Source organism: Schistocerca serialis, chromosome 4, assembly GCF_023864345.2.
Source record: "Schistocerca serialis cubense isolate TAMUIC-IGC-003099 chromosome 4, iqSchSeri2.2, whole genome shotgun sequence".
Taxonomy (NCBI): Eukaryota; Metazoa; Arthropoda; class Insecta; order Orthoptera; family Acrididae; genus Schistocerca; species Schistocerca serialis.
In genome coordinates this window covers 710419771-710444608 of record NC_064641.1, presented here as the reverse complement: position 1 = coordinate 710444608, position 24838 = coordinate 710419771, and the positions used below count along the sequence as shown (strand labels likewise).

The following is a 24838-nucleotide window of genomic DNA, read 5'->3' as shown; positions in this document are numbered from 1 at the left end:
AAGGGTAACAAATTTAGCGAGGAAAAAAGAACACAGTCTTCAATAAAGATTAAACATATATCGTCGAAGCTCTCAAGTATTTACAATGATTCACTGTTTTTTATCATTTTTCGCAAACAACATTTAGATTCCTCGATAGCTTTTATTCTCTTGCACTCCGCTAAAATGCCGGATCTCCTCGAAATGGTGGATCACATGGTCTGGTTCTTCCTTGTTAGGTGATTGTGGGTAGATAGGTGAGTAAGTGACTGACTAAAAGTCCAGAGCTGCCCGTTGCCAAAAGGTTTGCGCACCACACCACAGTACCGTATTAGGGAAGACTATATTGGAAATTTGAACTGTCTTACCACTCCAGCTTCAGGACGATCATAACCTTCAATAAGGGCTCGTAATCGCAGCGAAACTGTGATTTCTCACATACACAGTGCGAATCACTGCCAGAACTGAAAGAAGCGATAAGTGACCGCCCAGAAGGGTGCCTCACTCACCATAGAACCTTGCACGTGGCGTAAATAGCACGTTTCGCTAAACCCGGCGGAACTTCCTTTCCATCTAGAGTGGACCTTAAAATTGTGTTTTTAAAACAGGTCGTTGTGGAAGGAGGGTGAGGGTCCGGGCATAGCGTTCCTGGCGCTGCTGCTGTCTTATCTTTCGGACCGCTGCTTCCGCCGTTTTCACAGCAGGCCGTTCCTGACATAATTTAGCTAACGCCACATCGGTTGCGGACCTCAGTTAGAAACCGATGTCCTGGTTGACAAGACCGTCATGTACTCGTATTTCTAATGCCTCTTTGATAGAGAGGATGAAACTAAGCGAGTGGATTTCCTTACGCAGGGCCGCCCGCAACCATGATTGCCAGCATAATGGAGAGGCACAACATAAAAACTATTTTTCGCTCAACGGTTAAAATCAGGAATATGCTTGGGTTAATCAGAAGCCAACTAGGGCTACGACCACCTGACGTCTACAGCATCAGCTGCGAGTATGTCATGCAATACATCGGCCAGATGCAGCGATGCATCTCGCAGCTTTGTACCGAACAAGTGAGGATCGTTCATCTTAGACACACCCACAATTCTGCAGTGGCAGAGCCCAGCGTCAACGAAGGCCACGTTTGTTTTTGAACAGACAAAGGCGCTTGCCGCATCAGAAGGCTTGTGGGATTCGGGTATCAGAGAGACAGTGAAAATATAAGTACATGAAGACCTCGTCATCTGCGGCAGCGGTTTCCAATTGAACTTCACACGGGGGGTGGCATTAGAAAAAAATATTTCAGCAACGTTCTAATAAGAGGCATCAATGGATATCGACAGGCAGCACCGTCAACTTGTGCTGTGTATTCTGAAATGAATTTCTAACATAGCAACTTACTGTTACTGTCTACAGCACAAAAATATATCATTCTCACGTGTCATGTTCTTTGGTCTCTTTTCACGAAGCCATGACAACGTCAACCATTGTCCTCGTAGACTAAATGACGTGTGATGCACGCGTTTTCGTAAGGCCGCGTAATTAGCAAACGATATGAAAACAAAACATTTCGTCAGCCTTCCCAGATATTGCTTACGCTTGCAAAGTGTTTTAATAAAAGTTGCGAGCCTTGTTTGTCCCGCGGGACCTTCTTAATCAGTAAATGGACTTGTACTAATGATTTAACTCCTGTTGGTAACTGAATGTACCCAAAACAACTTCATAACTGGTTACTGGACTAAAAGTAAATAGACCGCTAACACTTTCTGTTAACTTCCTAAATGTTGCTTTCTCCTCACCTATCAGAAAATCCCATTACCGTTACCTGTAGAGTCTTCTACCGCAAGGAAGCAAGGGAGAGGATGTTGTTATGGGTGGCCAGTATCCTCTTCCTACAACACAAATGCATTCGTGAATTAATATGGTTCTTTATTTACATGAAGCGGGTACTTAACTTGAATAGAGTCCATGTTTTGTGGTAAAAGCTCTTCAGTAATAGTCCTCTGGCAGACAGTATCGGTAATCTTGCTATTACAAGCTTTAGTCTCACTGCTAGTCCAGCTACGGTCACTAATCTGGTCGTTATGTACTGTCGTAGTCTGTGACGTGAACTGAGCCCGCTCTGCAATTGTACTGGCAGATGTCAAACTCGATGAGTGAGTCAGTGAGGCCCTCCGGTCAGCGACGACAGTTTAAATCCATGCTGTCGAGAGGGCGTTGGCGGTTTGTTACTCGACGGTGTGTCTCTGGCCTCCCTCGTGATAGGCGTGCTTCATCCAGCATCTACTATCGATCTGCACTCTACACCTTTGGCGACAGCTTACGCCAGCATATTACCAAAACCTGCTCCAGTTATTATCTGCGCAAACCTAGTGGACACTCAGCACAGTGGCTGATGGAGCAAGCAGCCATAAATGGGAAATGAGAGCTAATCAGCCACTTTGTTGAGTATCAACATTATTCTGTAGAGCAAAATTTGAAAAGCTTTTTCTCTCTTCTTATCTGAACCATTTTTGTCCATGTTTCATTACTGTGCAAGACTACACCAAATACAAATACCTTCAGAAGAGTCTTCTTAGCGCTTAAATTAATATTCGATGTTAACGAACTTCTCTTTTTCAGAAATGTTTTTATCATTCCACACTCCCATCCGTAAAACGGCAGTATCGTTTCTCCTAATGACACCATCCTCTTGAATTTTCACCACCCAGAGATCCAAATGGGGGTTATTTTACCTCTGGAATATTCTACTCAGGATTATTCCATCATCATTAAGCCATATAGTGGAGCTGCACTCCCTCGGGAAACATAACGGCCGTACTTTCCCCTTGCTTTCTGCCGTTCACGGTACCAACATAGCAAGGCCTTGCTGGCTCATGTCATGGGGCCAGATTAGCCAGTCATCCAGACAGCTGGCCCTGCAACTGCTGAAAAAATTGTTGCCCTTTCCTTTCTTCTCCTGTGGGGTTCCTACAGCTGTCACTGCATCCTACAAATCTGTCGCTATCGGTTTCTATTCTTCCTTCGTCTTCTTCTATTTCTTTCATGCCCTCCTTTAACCCATCTAGCCAGACAACATTCAATCTTCCTCTTCTCCTTGTTCCTTGAAGATGCTACATCAATATCTGTTTTGGCTGTCTGTCATTTCTCATTCGCGTTGTGTGCTCAGATCAGGCGAGCAGCCATTCTTCTATTCTAAGTGTGATGCTTTCTTTAGTAAGTGTCACATCCCGGTGTATTTATTGCATGGTCTCGCCGAGATATCTTACACAATCTTCTGAGAGAGTACATTTCTGGCCGGCCGCGGTGGCCGTGCGATTCTAGGCGCTCCAGTCCGGAGCCGCGCTGCTGCTACGGTCGCAGGTTCGAATCCTGCCTCGGGCATGAGTGTGTGTGATGTCCTTAGGTTAGTTAGGTTTAAGTAGTTCTAAGTTCTAGGGGACTGATCACCACAGCAGTTGAGTCCCATAGTGCTCAGAGCCGAGTACATTTCTGCAACTCTCAATTTGTTTTTATTTTTTCAAGTAAGCTCGTAGCACTCTCATCCGTAAGTCGTTATAGGCTCTACAATTCTTCTAAAGAGCATCTTCTTTACTTTCCAAGTTATCTTTAGAATACTGTAACAGATTGTTTACCTTCTGGATTGCTGCTTTCCAATGGGCTGCTCGTTTCTGTGTTTCTCAGTTACTTGTTCCATCTTCCGATATTATGTTACCCAAATATTTAAATTTTTTACTTGCCTTTATGTGCTGACCTTCCTGCATTTTCCCCATCGCACAGGTATTAAGTCTTTCGAAAATTTACTTTCAGTCCCCACTTACCTTATTCTTCCAATAATTTTCTTAGCATAGAGAGATATGATCTTCATTGGCCACCACTATCAGATCGTCTGTGGAGAACAAGATCTACAAACATTGATCCTTTGTTATCTGAATGCCCATTCCTCCATATTATCTACTTCACAAGTCTGAGACTATCTGAATGTACGAGGGTCGTTCCGACAGTAATGCCTCTTATTTTCATTCATGGAAACTACAGGAGATACATAAATCACAACAGCATAGCTAAATAGAGCAATATTTCAGCTACAGACTGTAATATTTCCGCGTAGTCACCCCCATTCGTTACGCACTTTTGCCAACTATGAACTACAGCTTGCATGCCACTCTTATAAAAATCGGAACCAGCGGAGGCTAACCACTTTCTCACAGCTCTAACGACAGCGTCCGAGTCTTGAAAATGATCGCCACGTTGTCCATCTTTCGGAAACCCAAAGAGATGGAAGTCTGAAGGCGCTAAATTGGGACTTTACGGTGGATGCGGTAAGACAGTCTAGCCGAATTCTGCAATGAGTTGGGTGGTCGCGACACTGGTGTGAGGCCTGGCGTTACCATGTTGCAGGTGAAACTTGGTCTTCTTCCCTGGCCTTACCCTGGAAATTCGAGCTTTCAGCTTAGTCATTGTCGTCTTGTAGCGTGTTGAATTGACAGTTTCTCCTTGCTCCAGGACATCCAAAAGAACTACACTGGCTATCCCAGAAGATTGTGCACATCACTTTGCCTGCAGATAGCTATGACTTGAATTTCTTCTTTGACAGAGAATTCCATGGACTATTTTTTGGATTCCAGCTCGTAGTAGTGACACCACGTCTCATCTCCGGTGACGATGCCATTCAGAAAATTGTCACCAGTTTCACATTGGTCCAGCAGGTCCCGACACATTTCCATTCGATGAGTCTTTCCCGTGGGACCCATGTCGCATAGACTTTGTGATAACCAACATGTTTCAACATTGTTCCCACGGCAACACAGTCGACATTTAGCGTTGCACACAATTCTCTGGTCGTTATCCGCCGATCAGCACGGATGAGTAGATCAAGACGTTCTTCATTGCGAGGGATGACAGCTGGGAAGGATCGACTAGTCCGTGGCTTGTCATGCACACCCTTTTCACCACCTTGAAAATGCTGTACTCGTCGCCTAACCTTGCTCACGTCTATTGCATCGTCACTATACATCTTTAGCAAGCGTCGATGGATTTCAATCGGCGCAATTTCTTCAGCAGTGTGGAATTCAAACGTTCATCGCTGTTTTTTATGCGCGTCCATATCAGACTCTATTTTGGAGCACCCCTCTGCTGGTGCCAACTACTGCAGAACAACAGAACCACCTGCAAATGAAAGAGGAAGGTAAAGCATTAGCACTTCACCAACGACACCTGGCGCAGACATCCGAAATCACTACAAAAAAGGAGGAATTACGTTCGGAACGACACTACCATATTTTAAATAATGTAGGAGACAAGTAGCATTCCTGTTTTAATTCTCTGGTAATTTTGAAAGGCTGTGACGAAATTTCATTCTCCACTTTTCTTTGCAATCTTGTATAGGCGGGATATAGTTTTCAGGCTGACTCCTCCTCAGAACTTCAGTTTCTTCAGCGTGTCTGTGTCATACGCTTTTTCGAGATAATGAATACTAACTGGCTATTCAGATTCCTTTCCAGTCTCTTTGCCATTAGTCGTCTTAAAGGAACAGTCTTGTCAAGACACAAAGGAATTAATGACATTAGGTGCCGGTGGGCACTGATTTATTCAATGAGGTAAGTTTAAAATTTGTGCCGGATCGAGATTCGAATCCAGGCCTTCTGCTTACTGGGCAGATCGGTGACCACTGAACCATCCAAACACAGTGGTCACTATAACCACACGTACTGTCCTAGCATGCCCCCCGTTAGACCCAGATTCTCAACTTACACTACACACTAGTGAAGTAATGCCCTAGTTCAATGACCTTACTATTCGCGGCATCTCACCAATTCCCACAAGAGTTCGAGCATGGTGTGCATCTGTGCTGAAGGTGTCATTGGCTGTCATCATCTTAATTATATATGTGGTGTCTGTTCTTTCGCACATGTCCATTCTAGGGTAGAGCGTGCGGTTGCGGTAACCACTGTGCCCGGATAGCGTTGTGGTCAGTGCGTCTGCCCAGTAAGCCGATTACGCAGGTTCGAATCCTACTCGGGCACAAATTTTCAACTTGCCTCATTGATATAAATCAGAGCCCGTTGGCAGCTAATATCTTTAATTTCTTTGTGTCTTGATTCAAAGTATCTGTTCTTTTCGATATGTTCGAAATAATACACACTATATATATTCCCTTCTGTAATCTACTTAGCTCTTCAAGAATGGCGTACGTGTCTGGCCTGCCCATAGATACTCCCCCGATTAGGTAGGACCTGTGATCCAGCTATCTGTATCATAGAGGTTCGCAAACCAACCCACCTCGGCAAGGTCCATGGTTCGTGGGGGTTGGGAGAAGGGGATTTATTATCGTAAAAGCCAATTTGCAAACCCTGAAGACACACATTGCAGACGTTACCTGATGGGGATAAATCAGTAGCTTTTATAAAACAGTAATAAATAAAGTTTCCTGTGTATCTCGTAAGAACTGTGGATACGTATGCAAGATCATGAAACGATAGCACCCCTTCATAGAGACTTTGAGGAAAGCAAAGATGTGTTGCCTGATGATCGTTTGTGTGGTCGACAGTGAGCTGCGAACAGCCGTTCAAAGACAAGAACCTGCTGTACCAGTTCTGGCAGGACATGGAGGGCGCCATGGCGATGCCCACAGAGGACGACGTCGCACAGGCCGAGGACCAGCTCAGCTCCAGCCTCAACTCGCTCATCCAGCGCGGGCCCGACGCCACCATGCGCATGATCCTGCGCAAGCCGTGAGTACTCTCTCTCTCTCTCTCTCTCTCTCTCTCTCTCTCTCTCTCTCTCTGCTATGCCAAATTACAATAATTATGTAGCGTCGTCAAGAGAAACAGTGTTGTTGAGCTCTTTTGATACGGTGAGGGGAGGGGGCGCGTGGGAAAAGTGAAACCGATACAGTGACTTCCGGTAACACTACCTTGGTTCGCTGACAGGCCACTTGGAGCGCTGCAAGTTTATCAGTCCATCGACTCATTGGGTACCTTAAAGTCGTCCATATTTATTTTCGTATCGCAATAAACGGAAGCTGGTTTTATAGTATTGTGTTCCCGATTACGACTTCGTGTGTGTATTGCACTCATTGAATTGCGTTGTGAAAAATGTCACTCTTGTTCTGACTGATTTTTGCTCACGTCCGTAGTTTGGTATGGAGAGTGATTTCATATTTGTGTCGGTTTTATATGAAACAGAAGCTAGTTTCGTGACAGTGTTCTGTGGACATTTGTTTTTGCTTACGAATCCTTGTGTGATTTGCTCGATTCAAATGCGTTCTAATAATACTGCTTGTATTCTACTTTTATTTTTGTTCGTATCTGGTTTCATACTTTTTCATATTTAATGGAGAACTCCGTGTTAGCAGCTTTTGACAGAACTGGTACTCAACTTTATTACATCTTGTCAAGGAAAGAACAGCATATAATTCTGCTCTAAATGGTGTTGCTTCCTACGGTTGAGTATGTTTTGTAGCATTAGTAATCGATTCTGTCAAAAGATGCTGGCAGGAAGTTCTCCATTAAATGCGAGAAAGCACGAAAAACGTAAGCGAACAAAAATTTAAGTATAATACAACGCAGTTAAATTGAGCAGTTGATACATGTGTTCGTAGGCAAGAACAAATGTACATGAGTCCACAGAATCTCATGCGATGAAGCCAGCTTATATTCTGTATGAAACAAAAATATAATTTTTCTCTCCAAATTTAAAAATGCGAGCAGAAATGAAGCAGAATTTGAGCGATACAGCTAAAATGCAATTAAAAGACGGCAACGCATGCAAGTAGTAGTATCAGAACACAATGTGATAAAATAAGCTTCTGTATTATGTCAAATGACTGAGGTTTTGACGTGTACTAAAGTGGAAGTATTTCCACTTGGTAATGGCCACAAAGTCGAAATAGTAACTCTAGGTTCTACAAATAAATGATTTTACAGTAGAAAGGCGACCATAATGTTATATATAAAATTCTAGATGACTGTTAACCCAGCTACGAGAAGCTAATCATGGCTTTTCATTGGGATTTCACGAATACATTACCTTGCAAGGTCACAAAAACTTTGTTCCCAGGCACACTCATCACTACTAGACTATGAGGCCCACCTATGAAGAACAGATAAACATTTTCTTTAAGTCACAAAGAAATTTAAGACATTAGATGCCAGTGGGCTTTGATTTATATCAATGGAGCAAGTTGAAAATTTACGCCAGACCGGGTTTCAATCCCGGGTCTCCTACTTACTAGGCAGCTGCGGTGAACATTATGTCACTCGGACACAGAGGTCACCACATTCGCCCGGACTAACCTAGTACAACTCGAGTCAGACCCAAATTCCATCTTGCTCCACACACTACTGATGCATTGGTGCATCTTACATATAGCGGTATATTCATTTCAATCGCGTGTTTCTAATTGAAATTACGTATTTTCGCGACGTATTTTCTCATACTTTCCCTGTCAGACCTCTTGTTGCGCTGCAGAACTACTGTTCTCTTTCCGTGTCTTAACATGGGCCTTGCAACTTATATATTTTGGTGTTCTGTGGGTTTGACGCAGCTCTATACGCTAGCCTACGCTCTGAAAGTTTATTCATCTTGGCCTAACTACTGCAAACTACATTCGTTTGCAACTGCTTACTGTGTTAGAGACTTGTAAACGCAGATCAGCTGGAACTAGTATCTCGTGAATCCTCATTTCTATGGATTCATTTATAGTGCTGTCCCAATAGGTGCTTGCTCGTCCTAGCACTTTGTTGTACTGAAATTCAAAAGTGTGATCTTCCTTCACGCTCCGCTCTTCTATCGGTGGTTTCTCCGTGTGCCAGTCTTACGTACCTAATGGGGCCTCACAGTGCTGCCTTTGCTCGATGTATTGGTGGCCACATTTACAAGAAATGCTGTATATACCAGTATCCCAAGTAACTTCAGTTTCAGCGGGCCTTTCGCAAAGCCGAGGCACTATCTCGTCTTAAGCGGTAGTCGGAAGACAGTTTTTTATGTTGGATCTTTCAAGCAGCCACGCAATTTTGGCTGAGAGTGGTCCTAAGCAAGGAGGGAAAGCGAGTTTCCTGTCTTCTCCCTCGCTTTCTTGGTTTCCTTTCTCTCTTCTCTTTTCGGACGCCTTATTGATCTATGCTTTACCGTACCCATTTCTGCGGAACAGTTCCTTCAAGTGTATTTCGGCTGAAAAGTTTTCCCTATCACAGATGACTCGCGTCCTGTGTACCGAGGTGGTTAGCAGTGTCTGCTGTTGCTTAAGAGTTCTAAGTATTCCTTGCTTCCCACAAAGAGAGCTAAGTTACCAGCAAACCTGAGAACTGATAATAGGTTCTTTCATTTGTAATCTTCTCATAGAGGTACAATCACTTCCTACACTGCATGTTCCACGTGCATTTTCAACCATAAACGCGATACTCCTTGTCCCTGCATTAGACTGTTCCTGAGAAGAACTTTTAAACACACATTTCTTTTTTCAATTTTACAGCTCCCATTTTCGGCTATCTTATTTGACTGCATACTTGAAGCCTTTCTCTCCGTCTGCGAATGAAAAGATGAGCGCCAAAATAGAACGCCAACTATCTGATCAGACTGAATAATAGTTAGCAAACGAACAGAACACAACGTCTCATTCTTAACAGAAAGAAATCTCCGGACGGTAATTAACTTCTGGGGTACCCCAAGCCAGTGTTGCAAGACCATTACCGTTCACAGAGCATGTAAATTACCTACAGGAAAATGTCGGAAGCTTTGCGAAGCAGTTCGTGAATGGTGCAGTTGTATGTATTGAAGTTGCAACGTTAGAAAATTATAGCGAAGTGGGGGGAACACGACCTGAAGAGGAAGGACCCATAGTGCAGGAATTGTCAGCTCACGCCTCAGCACAAACAAGCTCACTGGGCATAAATAAGCGGAAAGTCAAGTAATTGTATGATTACGAGAATACCGAACAGTTACTGAAAATACTTACACCCATTAAATATCTGAGAAAATACGTACGGATCGATTTAAAGTGGAAAGACTAGGCTAAACTAACCGTAGGAAAGGCAGATGCCAGACTGATACTCATTGCAAGAATCCTCAGGAGGTGTAGTCAACCCACGAGCTGGCAACGTACAAACTTCTTGTTCGACCGACACGTGAATAAAGCCAGTCAGTGTGGGCCCCGCACTAGATAATATCTAAAGACGAGCAGTACGTGACGTCACAGGTTCGTTTAGTAAGCGTGAAAGCTGCACGGAGATGCTCAGCCAACTCTATTGGCAGATGCTACAAGAGAGGCGTTGAGCAGTGCACTGCAGTTTGCTGTTAAAATGGCGGTGCATTACGTTACTAGAAGTGTCAGTCAATATGTTGATTCCTCTTACACATGTCTCGAGAAAATACCATGAAGCCAAAATTTGCAAGGCTTAGCAAGAATCACGCCTTCCGAACACCATTTGCCACTGGAACAAGAAAAAGGGAAAAAAATTTGACAGTGGTACACAAAGTACCTCCCGCCAAACACCTAAGGTTAATTGTGGATTACGGAATTAGATGCAGATATCGTCATTTTTTTCCTTTATTTTTTTCACTTTTCTTAAAGTCGTGTATATGTTCCCACTACAGTTCCTTTTTCCTTATACATTACACATCTGCAAACGTATTCACTTACATTTCGTCAAGTTATTCGTTTAAACGTCCGTACAGTGAATGAGAATGCTGTCGTGCTGCAAATTAAAAGGGCTGCTTCCATATTATTGCCATTGAAAGGTGTCGCACCATTCATCGCTCGACGAGGTACAGCCAGTGGACTAAGAGAAAACCAGTGAACAGAGGTCCCTATCATCATTCGTTCAAATGGTTCAAATGGCTCTGAGCACTATGGGACTCAACAGCTGAGGTCATCAGTCCCCTACAACTTAGAACTACTTAAACCTAACTAACCTAAGGACATCACACACATTCACGCCCGAGGTAGGATTCGAACCTGCGACCGTAGCGGTCGCGAGGTTCCAGACTGAAGCGCCTAGAACCGCTCGGCCACACAGGCCGGCCATCATTCGTCTACCACCTCATTTCACAGTGGGAATCATGTGACATGTTACATAATGTTCGACGTGGATTGTCCACTCTCAATACTTACGTTGAATGATCGGGACGTTCTTCATTTACATGTTCACCTTCTTCTTTCCTAGCGACCACTTCCAACACGTTTTCATCCATGGTAACCGGCATGTACGACTGCAGTCGTCATCCTTGGCTCAAACATTGCAAGACACCGATTCGAGCTAACCAACATTTCCAATATTTCAGTTGTTTTAATAATTTGTCCCGACTGCATCGACCAAGATACAGATTGCTCCCCATGGACTCAGATACGGACTGAATAATGAGGAGGACTAGCCCCCTATAAATTACTTGCCGGTGTCGGTTCTTACAAAATCATGAACGATTATTAATTGCAAGGGGTCAACTATTTACTGAATTGAGAGACTTCGTCCAAAATAACCCAAATTTCATTTTCGCTTCGGGAGCAGACACACAAAAAAGGGAAGGTCTACACATTATTAAGAATAGAAGGGATATAAAAGAAACAAAGAGGATGGAAAAAAATTTAAAAAATTGAACGTAAGCGTAGCGTCCACATACAAACGCCCCAACATGCTTGATCATGGGTGAGCCCTCGGCTACGGGATTAGATTTAACTGCGCTGATAACTAGGAGGGTTGGAACTTTAATAGTGGCAACTATTTATTTACAGCTCGTACAAAATAGATACGTCTTTCAAAGTTTTACTGACCTTCAAAGTAGACACCGGCATTGTGTATAACAAGTTGTCAGCGATGTGGAAGTCGTAGGATACGCTTAGCAGCGCCAGTTGAGTTGACAGTTCGAGCGGCACGGTCTATCGCCCGACGAATTCGTAGCAGTTCTGAAGCGAATGGCGTGAAGTGTTTCCTTCAGTTTAAAAATCGAGTTGAACTCGCGAGGGCTTAAGTCAGGGGAGTGCAGTAGGTGGTATAGCACTTAGCAGTCCCGTCAGCCAAACAAATCAGTAACAGCTTGCACTGTACGTGCTTGAGCATTGTCCTGCAAAATGATGGTCAGGCCCTGCAGAAAGTGTCATTATTTCTGTCTCTAAGCTGGTCGTTGGTTGTGTTCCAAAAATGAACAGCATAGAGACAGAAGTGATGACACTTCCTGCAGGACCTGACCATCATTTTGCAAGACAATGCTCAAACACGTACAGTGCAAGCCTTTACTGATTTGTTTGTCTGACGGGGCTGCTAAGTGCTGTAACACCTACTGCATTCCCCTGACTTAAGCCCTCGTGAGTTCAACTCGATTTCTAAACTGAAGGAAACACTTCACGGCACTCGCTTCAGAACTGCTACAAATGCGTCGGGCGATAGACCGCGCCGCTCCAACTGTCAACACAACTAACACTGATAAGAGTATCCTACGACTTCCACATCACTGGCAACGGGTTACACGCAATGCAGGTGACTACTTCGGTCAGTAAGACTTTGAAACAAAAAAATGGTTCATATGGCTCTGAGCACTATGGGACTTAACTTCTGAGGTCATCAGTCCCCTAGAACTTAAAACTACTTAAACCTAACTAACCTAAGGACATCACACACATCCATGCCCGAGGCAGGATTCGAACCTGCGACCGTAGCGGTCGCGCGGCTCCAGGCTGTAACGCCTAGAACCGCTCAAAAATGGTTCAAATGGCTCTGAGCACTATGGGACTCAACTGCTGAGGTCATTAGTCCCCTAGAACTTAGAACTAGTTAAACCTAACTAACCTAAGGACATCACAAACACCCATGCCCGAGGCAGGATTCGAACCTGCGACCGTAGCGGTCTTGCGGTTCCAGACTCCAGCGCCTTTAACCGCACGGCCACTTCGGCCGGCGCCTAGAACCGCTCGGCCACTCTGGCCGGCAAGACTTTGAAACACCTATCTATTAACCACGATCCTCTCCTGATAACCCATGCGGCAAGTTACATGTACTATAATCGACGAATCGAGGAGGCACGACTTCCATTTACTGCAGCCTGCCAGCGATAGCAACTCGTCAGTAATGGTATGATGTGCTGATTTTCGAGATATCAGGCTGCGGCTCTCGGCACAGCTGCCATTCAAGTCTGTCTTTTTCCTCACCTTTCCCCGGGACTCATTGCTTCAAGCCAGAGTGTCTTCTTCCACGTCCCTGTCCAGTGTGCCCTCAAAATTCTACTCTTCCTCTTGGATATCAGCTTCCACCAACAGGAATGACTTGGCCAGTAATATATCACTGCATTCCAACACCCCACGTAGCGGATATCTTTTTAGTCTCACGATCAGTTGCTTTCCTGTGCATAAAATTCTGTGAATCGGAGTTTCAAATTCCCAATGAGCTGGCTTTCCACCACGTTATGAGAAAGGAGGTGCAGTCCACGTGGAGTGGCGTCCAGATGCCACTAAACCTCTCCCACAAGTAGAAGAAAAAAATTAACAATGACTGTCGCGTAGCTTCCCACGTGAAAGCGACGGGATGGTAATGTCTAGGCCATCCCAACTTCCCTCAGTTTTATCGAAAGACCGGTTGGAGAGAAACATAACACGGGAATGTTCTTAGAGCACAGACTACGATTCGCAAAATAACCTATTTTGCATTAGTCAGAACGCGTTGTCATTGTCCTTCAGTCGGAACGTTTTAGAAATGTCTGATCACACACCACAGGGGCTGCAGCGCTAAAGAATTTTGCATTCATACGTCTGGCTGACGTAGCAGACAATATTTTGCTTCCAGTGCAGCTTACCTGGTGCTAAGCGGTCGCCAATGTTCCTGCTTGTAGCGGCCCTTTCTTTGGAAGTCGCCTTTTCTTTGGAAGTCGCCTTTACCCCTACGACTGGCTTTCCCTCCTGCCTGGCATGGCTCACTCACATAGTCATGCAACTCATTAAATAGAGGACATGTAACTAAATATACAGAATGAAAAATGAACTAAGGTGCTTGTTAGAAGATCAGTCTTTGTAGTCATTGACATAAGCCGCGATATCAGTAAATTGCCGTACTTTAAGTGATGAAATTGGTGCAAGACAGGAATGCAGTCTTTCGCCCCTACTGTTCAATCTGTACAGCGAAGAAGCAATGATGAAAATGAAAGAAAGGTTCAGGAGTAGAATTAAAATTCAGGGTGAAATGATGGCAATGATACGATTCGGTGATGAAATTGCTATCCAGACTGAAAGTGAAGAAGAATTACATCATCTACCGAATCGAATGAACACACTAATGAGTGCAGAATATGGATTGAGAGTAAATCGAGGAAAGACGAAAGCTATGAGAAGTAGCAGAAATGAGAACAGCGAGAAACTTAACATCAGGATTGATGGTCACGAAGTAGATGAAGTTAAAGAATTCTGCTACTTAGGCAGCAAAATAACCAGTGACGGACGGAGCAAGGTGGACATCAAAAGCAGATTAGCAATGGCAAAAAGGGCATTCTTCGCCAAGAAACGTATACTAGTATCAAATATAGGCCTTAATTTGAGGAAGAAATTTCCGAGAATATACGTTGGAGCACAGCATTGTTTGGTAGTAAAACAAGGATTGTGGGAGAACTTGAACAGAAGAGAGTCGAAGCTTTTTGAGATGTGGTGCTTCAGACGAATGTTAAAAATTAGGTGGACTGATAAGGAAAGGAATGAGGTGGTTCTGCGTAGAATCGGAGAGGAAAGGAATATGTGGAGATCACTGACAAGGAGAAGGGACAGGGTGATCAGGACATCTGTTAAGATATCAGGGAATGACTTACACGGTACTAGAGGGAGCTGTAGAGGGAAGACAGAGATTGGAATACATCCAGCAAATAATTGAGTATGTAGATTGCAAGTGCTACTCTAAGGTGAAGAGGTTGGCACTGGAGGGGAATTCGTGACGGGCTGCATCAAACCAGTCAGCAGACTGACGACTCAGAAACATGTATCATTCCGAACCCGACGATGCTTTTCAGCATCTGCAACTTACATAAAAGTTTACAGTGAAAACATCTCCCGACAAGTAGCTTTAGACCTAAAACCACTTGAGCACACGATCTGAATATATTTCGATTTGTTAGCTATCCAAATCTGCTCGTCTGAATTAGCATCTTTTGGGAGGCATTCAACATCTCTGAGCACTGATACTGTTGGTCTCCTGTTCTAGGTTGATGTTACAAGGGCGGTCATAAATTTGCCGTTCGAAAACCTTACAGTCCAGAATAGGTATGTCAGTCTAGCAAAATCGCCGTGAGTATTGAGGCAGTCATTTCACTGACGCACCAGGTGAAGACACACCTTTGGTAAAACAGCATATCCTACTGCGTTAAGAAGTCCTAACTGCCTGCTGCACAGCCTCTTCAAGGCCTCTTTTAAGGGACCGAAGAAGTGATAATCGCATACGTTGATATCAGTAGAATCTTTCTTCCGTCTGACTCAAATGAGGATTCTCTAAACTTTCTGAGCAGCGTTTCGCGAAAAGAACTTCTCCCCTCCAGAGATTTCCAGCATAGAACTTGGCGCATATTTACACAACGGTGGTTTTGACGGTCATGCTAACCCTTATACATTCTTCATTCTCTGTAGATGTCTAAGGGTGTTTGTCCTTCGGCCTCCAAGAAAAGAGTAACGGAACGTTGGTCCTGTTTTGATGCATTTGATAACAACATCGTCACTGATCACGTTTCAGCACCTACCGCACACACGTCCGAAAGACATGAATATCACACAGTGCCTCCTTGTCGTTGCTTGTACACAGGCATTGGAGTCGCGCTGCGTTAGAATATACGCTTCAGCAAATCACTCAAACGGAAAATTTCTGGTCGCCCCTTAAGGTGCATTTGTACCTGTGCGCCTTGTGGCTAGTCGCTGTGAGGTTGTGAGGTATGGGGACACACCTGCGTTCCCGTGCGCGCAACTGAGAAGCATGTGTGACTTTGCACCTGCGCATGCGCTTCCTTGCCTCTTCGTTCAACGGCTGCATGCACCTAGCGCGCATGGGAAGTCCTACAGGTGTAAACGCACCTTCACAATTTCTCTCTGGCCTCTGTTTCGCACGTCAGTCCTTCCTGAGCAGTATATCCAAAACTTCCACAGCCACATGCAAAAGAGATAATTAGATCGGTGTCGACCTGTATTATGCCTTTTTCGTCTACTACGACACCTCACCACGTTCATGTCGACCTCTGTACTGTTTCCTGCTGAGCAAAAGCGTGTTGCAGGAATGCGGCAGTGAGCCGGGTGGGAACTGTGTCTTACTCTGGAGGAGAATAGTACGTTCCATTCCAAAAACATCTTCATTAAAGCAATTATATCAACACTGTGATTATAAATTACTTGAGGTTGAGCGTCATAAGTACTCGTATATTGAATCCTTTAACCTGTTCAACGCACATATACTTTGGGAGTGACATCAGTTAAATTCTTCTTTCGGTTGTGCACTTTATCAGTAACTATCGTATAAATAGTTTAATAATACTGGTTCTATGCATGCAACTATTGAAACGCGTTTTTCATCACTATAAACATTTCCTCTTATTTAATTAAAATATTGTAAATTGTACTGTTTACTCGTTCATTTCTTGCTTTCAGTGGGAATGCACTGCATGTTTTACTGGAATTTTCCCTTTTAGCACTGATACTATACATAAAAAAAATATAAAATGGGAGACGAAACACAAGAAGTCCAGTAGTAAGGAAACATTTTTCGGAAAGCCAATAACAAAGACCACAGACAGCCGCTGATCGGAAGGGAGCGAGAGGAAAGAATATTCGTAAATGTACATCTACTTACGTACACCGCAAGCCACCATACTGGACACAGTAGGAAGTAGCCTGTACTACCGAATCGGTTCTATGGCTCCCTTTAACACGTTCTGGTCGTGATCGCAGACACTGCAAGAATACTCGAGCATAGGTCACGGATGTGTATCACACGCGGTCACCATAACAGATGTGCTAAACTTTCCTAGAATTCTCCCAACAAAACTACGCTGATCATTCGCCTTGTCTACAACCAACCTTATGTGCTCGTTCCATTTCACACAGTTTTGCAATGGTACAACTAGATATCTAATTGACGCGACTGTGTCAAGCAACACCACCATGGTTCTACTGAACGACGAAACTTTCCCGTACCCTACAGCGTCATCAGTCAGCATTCACAGTTACTGCCTACCCTACCATTCATATTTTTTGTGTATATAGGGTGAGTTTGCCACCAGGGGACAAACTGTAGGAAGCGACTGCTGAGAGAGGAGCAAACAGGTCAGAAGAACATAATACCGCAAATGCGTTTCAAGGGAGGTACACCCACTCGAAGGTGGAGATGAAAGATCTTCGACAGGTGTATGTTTCAATGATTTAAAGCACCCAGGAGAACGCACTAGGCAAGTGGGAATGTCCTGTCTGTACCAGTATTTCAGCTTCTCGCTCAAGAGGGCAGTGAGCTGGAGCACCATGCTGTAGTAGCCACATTACCCTTCGTACTATCAAAGGGTGCAGTATTGCCTCGCCTCTGAGGCGCTGTGGAGGGTTGACTGGTCCCGCAAGGTAGCCGCCAATAAACACCTCAAAGACACACACACACACACACACACACACACACACACACACACACACACACACACACACACATTGATGCTGAAACGGTACTGGTACTTCGCTGCAGCTATAACATGGGAATTCTCCCTAGCCCACGGCTGGGCGTTGTGAAAGTTGACTATACTGTCCCTCGTAAGGTGGCCTCAGTTTTGAATAAGACGGAGCAAAGGATTCCAGCACCGTGATGGTCTGTGCGATGAACCAGCGACAAAATGAACCGCGGAGGGAAGTCGATAGGTAATAAGGTCTTCACGTGCTATAAGTGATACACATAGTGGTAGTTTCGTGGAGAATGTTCCACGCGGTCGTCTGGGGTACCCATGGTGGCAGAGCACCTGCCTGGTGCTGAAACTGGGGTCACTGTCAAAGAACTTTCATCTCCATCTTAAAATCGGCACACCTCACTTGGAAAACATTTCCGACTTCATGATATCATCTCAGGGATCGTTTCCTGCAGTTTGTCGCCACTTAACAAAATCACCCTGCCTAGAGAACAATGGAGGTCCAATTCCATTTCCCTGGGTTTTTCCTGGAGATACCTTTGTCTCTGATGAATACTCGCAATCGGGAGCAATGTATTGGGTTCTATCACTTAAGAAGTCCTTGAGCCACTCTCATACCTTGGAAACTAATCCCTACAGTCTGCAATAGGGCACAGAGTCACCGCTCTCCGGAAATCTAGGTGTATGGAATCTGCCTATTACCCTTCATTCATAGTTCGCAGGATATCGTACCAGAAAAGGGCAAGCTGAGTATCACACGAATGATGGTTTCCAAACTCTGCTGATTTGTGAGCTGAGGCTTTTCTGTTTCGAGGAAGTTTATTAATGCAAACAAATAATTAGCTCAAGATTCTGCAGCAAACCGATGTTAATAATATTGGTCAATAATTGTACGGGTCCGGTCTTTTACCCTTCTTACAGACAGGAGTCATCTACCCCCTTTTTTTTTTTTTTTTCAGTCGCTCGAGACTTGCTGCAGCGCGAGAGATCCGCGATAAAAGCAAGTAAAGTAATGTGCCAATGCCGGAGAGTACTCTCTGCAAAAGAGAATTGATATTCATTTCGGACTGGCGTCTTATTCGTTTTCAACTCTTACAGCTACTTCTCGGTACCAGGGATGTCTTTTTCTTTGTCCACCATGCGGGAATCTCTTCGACGGTCAGTCGATGGTATGTCTGTACGATCGTCCTGCTTCAACAAGCTTTTGAACATGAAATTCAAAACTTCAGCTTCTGTTTTGTTGTTCCGATTGCCACGCCAGACTGGTCGACCAGTGACTGAACAGATGTCTTTGACTCGCTAAGTGATTTCACTTAGGACAAGACTTTTCTCGACTTTCTCAGAAAGATCTTTCGCTAACTTGTGACGGAGGAGGTTAGCGCATCGACCTTTTGACATGTACACAGTACTACTAAATTCTGCCTGCCGTGTTTTTAACAGAGAATGCAACAAACACTGTTTCCTCCGAATTTTTTTTGTTAACCTACGGTGGTTCTTTTCTGTCTTTAATATATTTACGTGGCACGTAGATTTCCAGGATGCGCTTTATAGTTAAACTTCGTCCATAAGTCCATAATTACTCTACGTCCATCATACTGGAACTCGATGACGTCCATTTATTGTCTAAGTGGGATGCTAACAGCTACTTATCTGCTCTCTTCAGCAAAACTCTCCTAGCCCTGTTGATGGATTATGAACTTCAGTGACCATCGTAACTGTGATATCATGATCACTAATTCCGGTCTCTTTAATGAGACTGTCCATAAAGCCAGGCCTGTTTGTAGCTGAAACATCTAAAATACGAGTATTTCCATTGCATGTGGGGTGTTGAACTATCAGCTGAAAACTGTTTTTGGAAAATTTGTTCAGAACTACTTTGAGACCGCCCATACCACCTGCAATGAATCCATAGACATCTCAGTCTATATTGGTAGATTAAAATCGCCTCTTATTCATATTGCATGGTATGGGTACTTCCGCGCAACTGAGAGTAGGATTTCTTTGAGTGATTCTACTGCTACGGCGGAATAGAATAGCTGGTAAAAAATTCCGATGATTGATGTCATCTACTCGAGTACTCGCGCCTGCATAATATCGCAATCAGACTCCGTTTCGACCTAGATAGACGATTTCATCCGGCTCTAGTTTCCGAGTGCAATTTGAGCGCGACAGATTTTCTGGGGGAAGTTAAATTCAGAGACTTTGTCACGAATAAATCGCAGTTTACGGTTAAAATCTTTGCTTTGTACACGACCTGATTTCGCTCTCCGAGTATCAACTGGCGAACGCTCAGGACCTCAAATTATAACCTAGCCTTAAAAAGACCATATGCACTCCACAACTACTTTGCTACCAGAGTAGCTGCTTCCTTTGTATAGAGCACCCCTCATCTCTTAAGGGGAGTCCTACAATTATCCACCCCATAAAACATGTCCAGAAATTCGCATCCTGCGCTGTTAGAGAATCGACGGAGCCCCTGGTTTAGACCCTCCAGTCGGTTCCAGACCAAAGGACCTCGATCAGTCTGCGTACGATGATGCAAATTATGAGCAAGGCCAGCAGTCTTCGCCACTTCCGCCAGCCCTCTGTACGAACGAAGGACGGCCTCAGACCTAAGCGACAGGTGTTAGCGGTGCCGACATGAGCCACAACTTGCAAATGACCGCATCCCGTTTCCCCACTAGCTTCCCCACCGCTCGCAATTTATCTCAGCTGCCCATTTAACATTTGTTCCGATCACGTACACGAAATACTTGACTGACAAATGGGATCAGTCTCTGCTGTGCTTTACTTAAGGAGGCAGAAGGGTGGCGAGAAGAGATCGGGGGGGGGGGGGGGAGAAGGGGGGGGGGGCAGCTATCATGTTGTTGATGTCGATACAGCGTACATTTGTATTAATTTAAGAAAATGTTTGTTGTTTGTATCACTGTAATGAGGGAGACTATTTCAGTGACACTGTCTTAATGTTGTGGTCCAGGAGTCACGAGCGCACACCTGAGGACCTGGAGATAATCTACGAGGAGCTGCTGCACATAAAGGCGCTGTCGCACTTGTCCAACTCGGTGAAGCGGGAGCTGGCCTCCGTCATCGTGTTCGAGGCACACCCCAGGGCCGGGACTGTGCGTAAGTATTCAGCACGCAGCCGGCACGCAAGCAGATTCCCAAAATTTTACACACCTTATTAACCGATGATTAATCGTGCATTTCAGAAAATAGTCTAGAATACATATCCTACTGAGTCATTCATGACTTTCTTTTGCACTAGACACACAATAAGGACTTTATTAATTTAATTAATACCAAAAAATGATAGCACAAGAAACATAATTAACATCCTGAGTTCATTTTTTATGGAAAAATCTGTGACTGGCGCAATAGTAAACTACATAGTTATTATTTTCATATGTGGCACCAGTGTTACAACGCAGTCTTGTAATGTCAGTATGGTCTGTAAGCAATACTGGTTGTCGGTTAACCCAGCGAAAACATACGGAGAGTACCTGGCGGGCAAACTAGAAGACAGCAGCTATTGAAAGTGGTCGTTATGGAATTCGTCAGTGAATAACGTGGTGAAACAATGTAAACCCTTTGTGTATCGATGTGAAAGCCAATTACTGGAGGAGCAAATTTTTTATGCTCGATTGCACGATACCGCTACTGTCAAAAAAGCAAATCAGCACTGTTTTGATTTCTAATCTGCTCATTCGAGCATTTTTCGGCCGAGGAGATGTTTCAGTGTGCCACTCCTTACTTTACTGCTTTGTCTCATGATCTTACTCAAAAATCCAGGATTCTCTCACTTGTGACCACGCAGCTGAACCGTTCGTGGTCATTGGCAATCCTCTTAAGACGGTCAACGCACATGTTTCTTCGATTGTCGTCCTGCTTCAGCACCATTTTGCCGTAAACCTTTGGCATATGCAAAACTTCGATCAGAATTTGGTGTATGGCGAAAGTGTTAAACGTGTCACCCATCACCCTTATTGTTAAATGAATGTCGGTCTGATCTCACAGGATCACGCACACGTTCTACGTTACGTCGGTTTTTGAAGTTGAAGGTCTCCCTGAGCGAGGTTCATCTTCACGGCCATCAAAAGTGATTTTTGCCAACGAAAAACTTGTGTGTTCCTCGTAGGCTCCTTTCAACTTTTCAAAGATCACACTTACGGACTGGCCAAGTTTAACGCAAAACTTGATGGCATAACGTTGCACTAAATTCCGCTGTTCCGTGTTCGTAAGACACATCAAAAGCACAATTTCAGTGATGGCGCTCTCCAAAGTCGCGTGATGGCTGTACGGAGCTGAAACTCGGACTGAACATGTGCAAGGGATGATCACAACGGTCTACGTATGTACAACAACAAAACATTGCCAGGTCGTTCGCAGCGTTGTCACTCATTACTTTACTCGCATTATTGTCAGTCTCATTACTTTCCTCAGACACCTCGAGTGGACAGCCATCCAGCGAAATGTGAGGATCTAGGACCCAGCTTGGACAGTTCCCGTGAGTCGATGGCAACATTAGCACTCAACGATCAGGATGGCTCGTGAAAAATTTCGGTGTATTGCCTCATCGCCCAGAACATAACGAAATAGCATGCTACATGCTGCTTATTACTAGGCAGGTGCCTTTTGATTCCGTTGCTTCTGAGTGGTTTGATGTAGCTCTCCGAAATACACGATCCTGTTCGAGCCTCTTCATCTCTGCATTACTAGTGCAACATGCATTCATTTAAACCTGCTTACACGTCCGAAAGAACAGACACCATATCCATATAAGTACATAGTTCTGGCAACGCCGGCCATGACCTTCTTCTTCTGTGCGGATGCACACATATTCTCCGAACTCTTACGGGACTTGGTAAGAATGTCTTCCACGAGTAATGAGTGTGTTGGGGTGGGACACTACGAATGTAGTGTGTGGACATACAAGGTGAGAATATGGGTCTCGCGGGAGGCGTGCGCGATATAGTCCCTGCAGTCGCGCTGTCCTCTGTGCTCTTGGTGGCTCAGATGGATAGACCGTCTGCCATGTAAGCAGGAGATCCCGGGTTCGAGTCCCGGTCGGGGCACACATTTTCACCTGTCCCCGTTGATATACATCAACGCCCGTTAGCAGCTGACGATATTAATAATTCTAATTTAGTGGTATAAAGTGGCCGAATACCACTCCTGCCACCACCCATAACTCCCCCTCCCCTCCATCCCTACTCCCTTGAACTGAATTTGTGTATCCCATCTGTCTGCGTCTAGTGTGAGAACGTTTTCGAAATGTTTGTGAATCCTGTAACTGATGCGGGACGCGGATGCCAGCCCACCGCCGAAGAAGCACATCGAAGTTGGCCAGCACACCGGCCTCCGTCATTAACCCGCCGGGCGGATTCCATCCGCGGCCAGAGCGTCTCCCCGAGTCCCGGAAGCGGCGTGCTAACGTGCACCGATATACGAGACAGTTTTTCGATCTACCGTTGTAATCCTCAGTGTTCTTCTGTAACATATTTCAAAAGCTTCTGTTCCCTTCTAGTCTGAACGGTCTATCATCTCCGTTTCACTTCCACACAACTCCAGACCGATACATTCAAAGAAAGACTTCCGGATATTTATATTCATGTTCTATGTAAGTAAATTTCTCATTTTCAGAAATGGTTTTCTTGCTGTTGTCGGTCTGCGTTTTATGGCTATCTGCTTCGACCCAAATAGTAGATTGCATCAACTACATTTAGTGTCTCGGTGTACAGATTGCATATTACGGAAATAGTATTAGAAGAAGCTGCAAAGGTAAACACTTCAAGATCTGACACTTCCTGGCAGATTAAAACTGTGTGCCGGACCGAGACTCGAATTCGGGACCTTTGCCTTTCGCAGGCAAGTGCTCTACCAACTGAGCTACCCAACTGAGCTACTCACGCCTCGTCCTCACAGCTTTAATTCCGCCAGCACCTCGTATCCTATCTTCAAAACTTCACAGAAGCTCTCCTGCCAACCTTGCAGAACTAGCGCTCCTGCAAGAAAGGATATCGCGGAGACATGGCTTAGCCACAGCCCGGGGGATGTTTCTAGAATGAAATTTTCGCTCTACAGCGGAGTGTGCAGTGATATGAAACCACCTGGCAGATTAAAACTGTGTGCCGGACCGAGACTCGAACTCGGGACCTTTGCCTTTCGCGGGCAAGTGCTCTACCAACTGAGCTACCCAAGTACAACTCACACCTCGTACTCACAGCTTAAGTTTGGAAGGTAGGAGACGAGGTACTGGCGGAATTAAAGCTGTGAGGACGGGGCGTGAGTCGTGCTTTGGTAGCTCAGTTGGTAGAGCACTTGCTCGCGAAAGGCAAAGGTCCGGAGTTCGAGTCTCGGTCCGGCACACAGTTTTAATCTGCCAGGAAGTTTCATATCAGCGCACACTCCGCTGTAGAGTGAAAACTTCATTCTACTTCAAGACCTGATACTGTCACGAAAATGCAATCTTTTCCAAATGTCGCTGTAAGTGGGCGTTAAGCACTAAAACGTTAATGCGGTTATAGTACTATATGACAAGAAGTAGTAAGAAGAAGAGTGACGAATGTACGGTAATGAGAAACTGAGAAGAAAATATCGAGCGATAGTGTTAGGAAATTCGGTATCGGATGTACACTGAGAACTCGAGAACCAAAAAGGCTTAGGTGTTAATTGTAATAGAAAATTTCGGCGCATGGCCAGATTACTTGAAAAGACAATCTTGTGGAGTGACATTGAGCAGAAGGAAAGTATGCCTTGATTTTGGTATATAACGAGTTCTTGGTCTTCCAAAAAATTAACATGGCGCTAAAAGAGAAACCATGCAATTTAAACACAAATGTATTACACGAGACGATAATTTACAGGTTATGGTCTGAATTTGCACGTTTCGTGTCCAAAAATGTTTATACTTGATATTAATCTCGAGCCACTGTTTGAAATCCACACTGAACAGTAACTTATAGCGGAAATAACGTTTACACGTCGTCTAGGGAAAACAACAATAACAATATAGCGATATTTTCGTAATAGTAACACTGATATAAATATGTTAATGTTATGGTAGCATCCAACTTCGATTTCACAGAAAATACGGGACATCAACTGTCTAACGGCATTAGTAACTGACGCGAGAAAGACTGATTTCACGCTCTCACCAATCAACTACGGCATTTATGAATTCATATTATCCGTGCAGTTGCATATTCAGAGAAATATAATGTCAACTAGTATTTAGAAAGTGACATGATTAGTGCTTCACTGT

At 44.4% G+C, this 24838-nt stretch overlaps 1 protein-coding gene across 1 annotated transcript in view; it reads left to right on the top strand.

The window, feature by feature from the left end:
- Nucleotides 1-24838, top strand: part of LOC126474865 (rap guanine nucleotide exchange factor 4) — a 429508-nt gene that overhangs the window by 277185 nt on the left and 127485 nt on the right. The window contains exons 5-6 of the mRNA XM_050102345.1: nt 6521-6704; nt 20555-20700. Of these exons, the coding sequence (XP_049958302.1) occupies nt 6521-6704; nt 20555-20700 (330 nt within the window). The remainder of the gene's footprint in view (nt 1-6520; nt 6705-20554; nt 20701-24838) is intronic.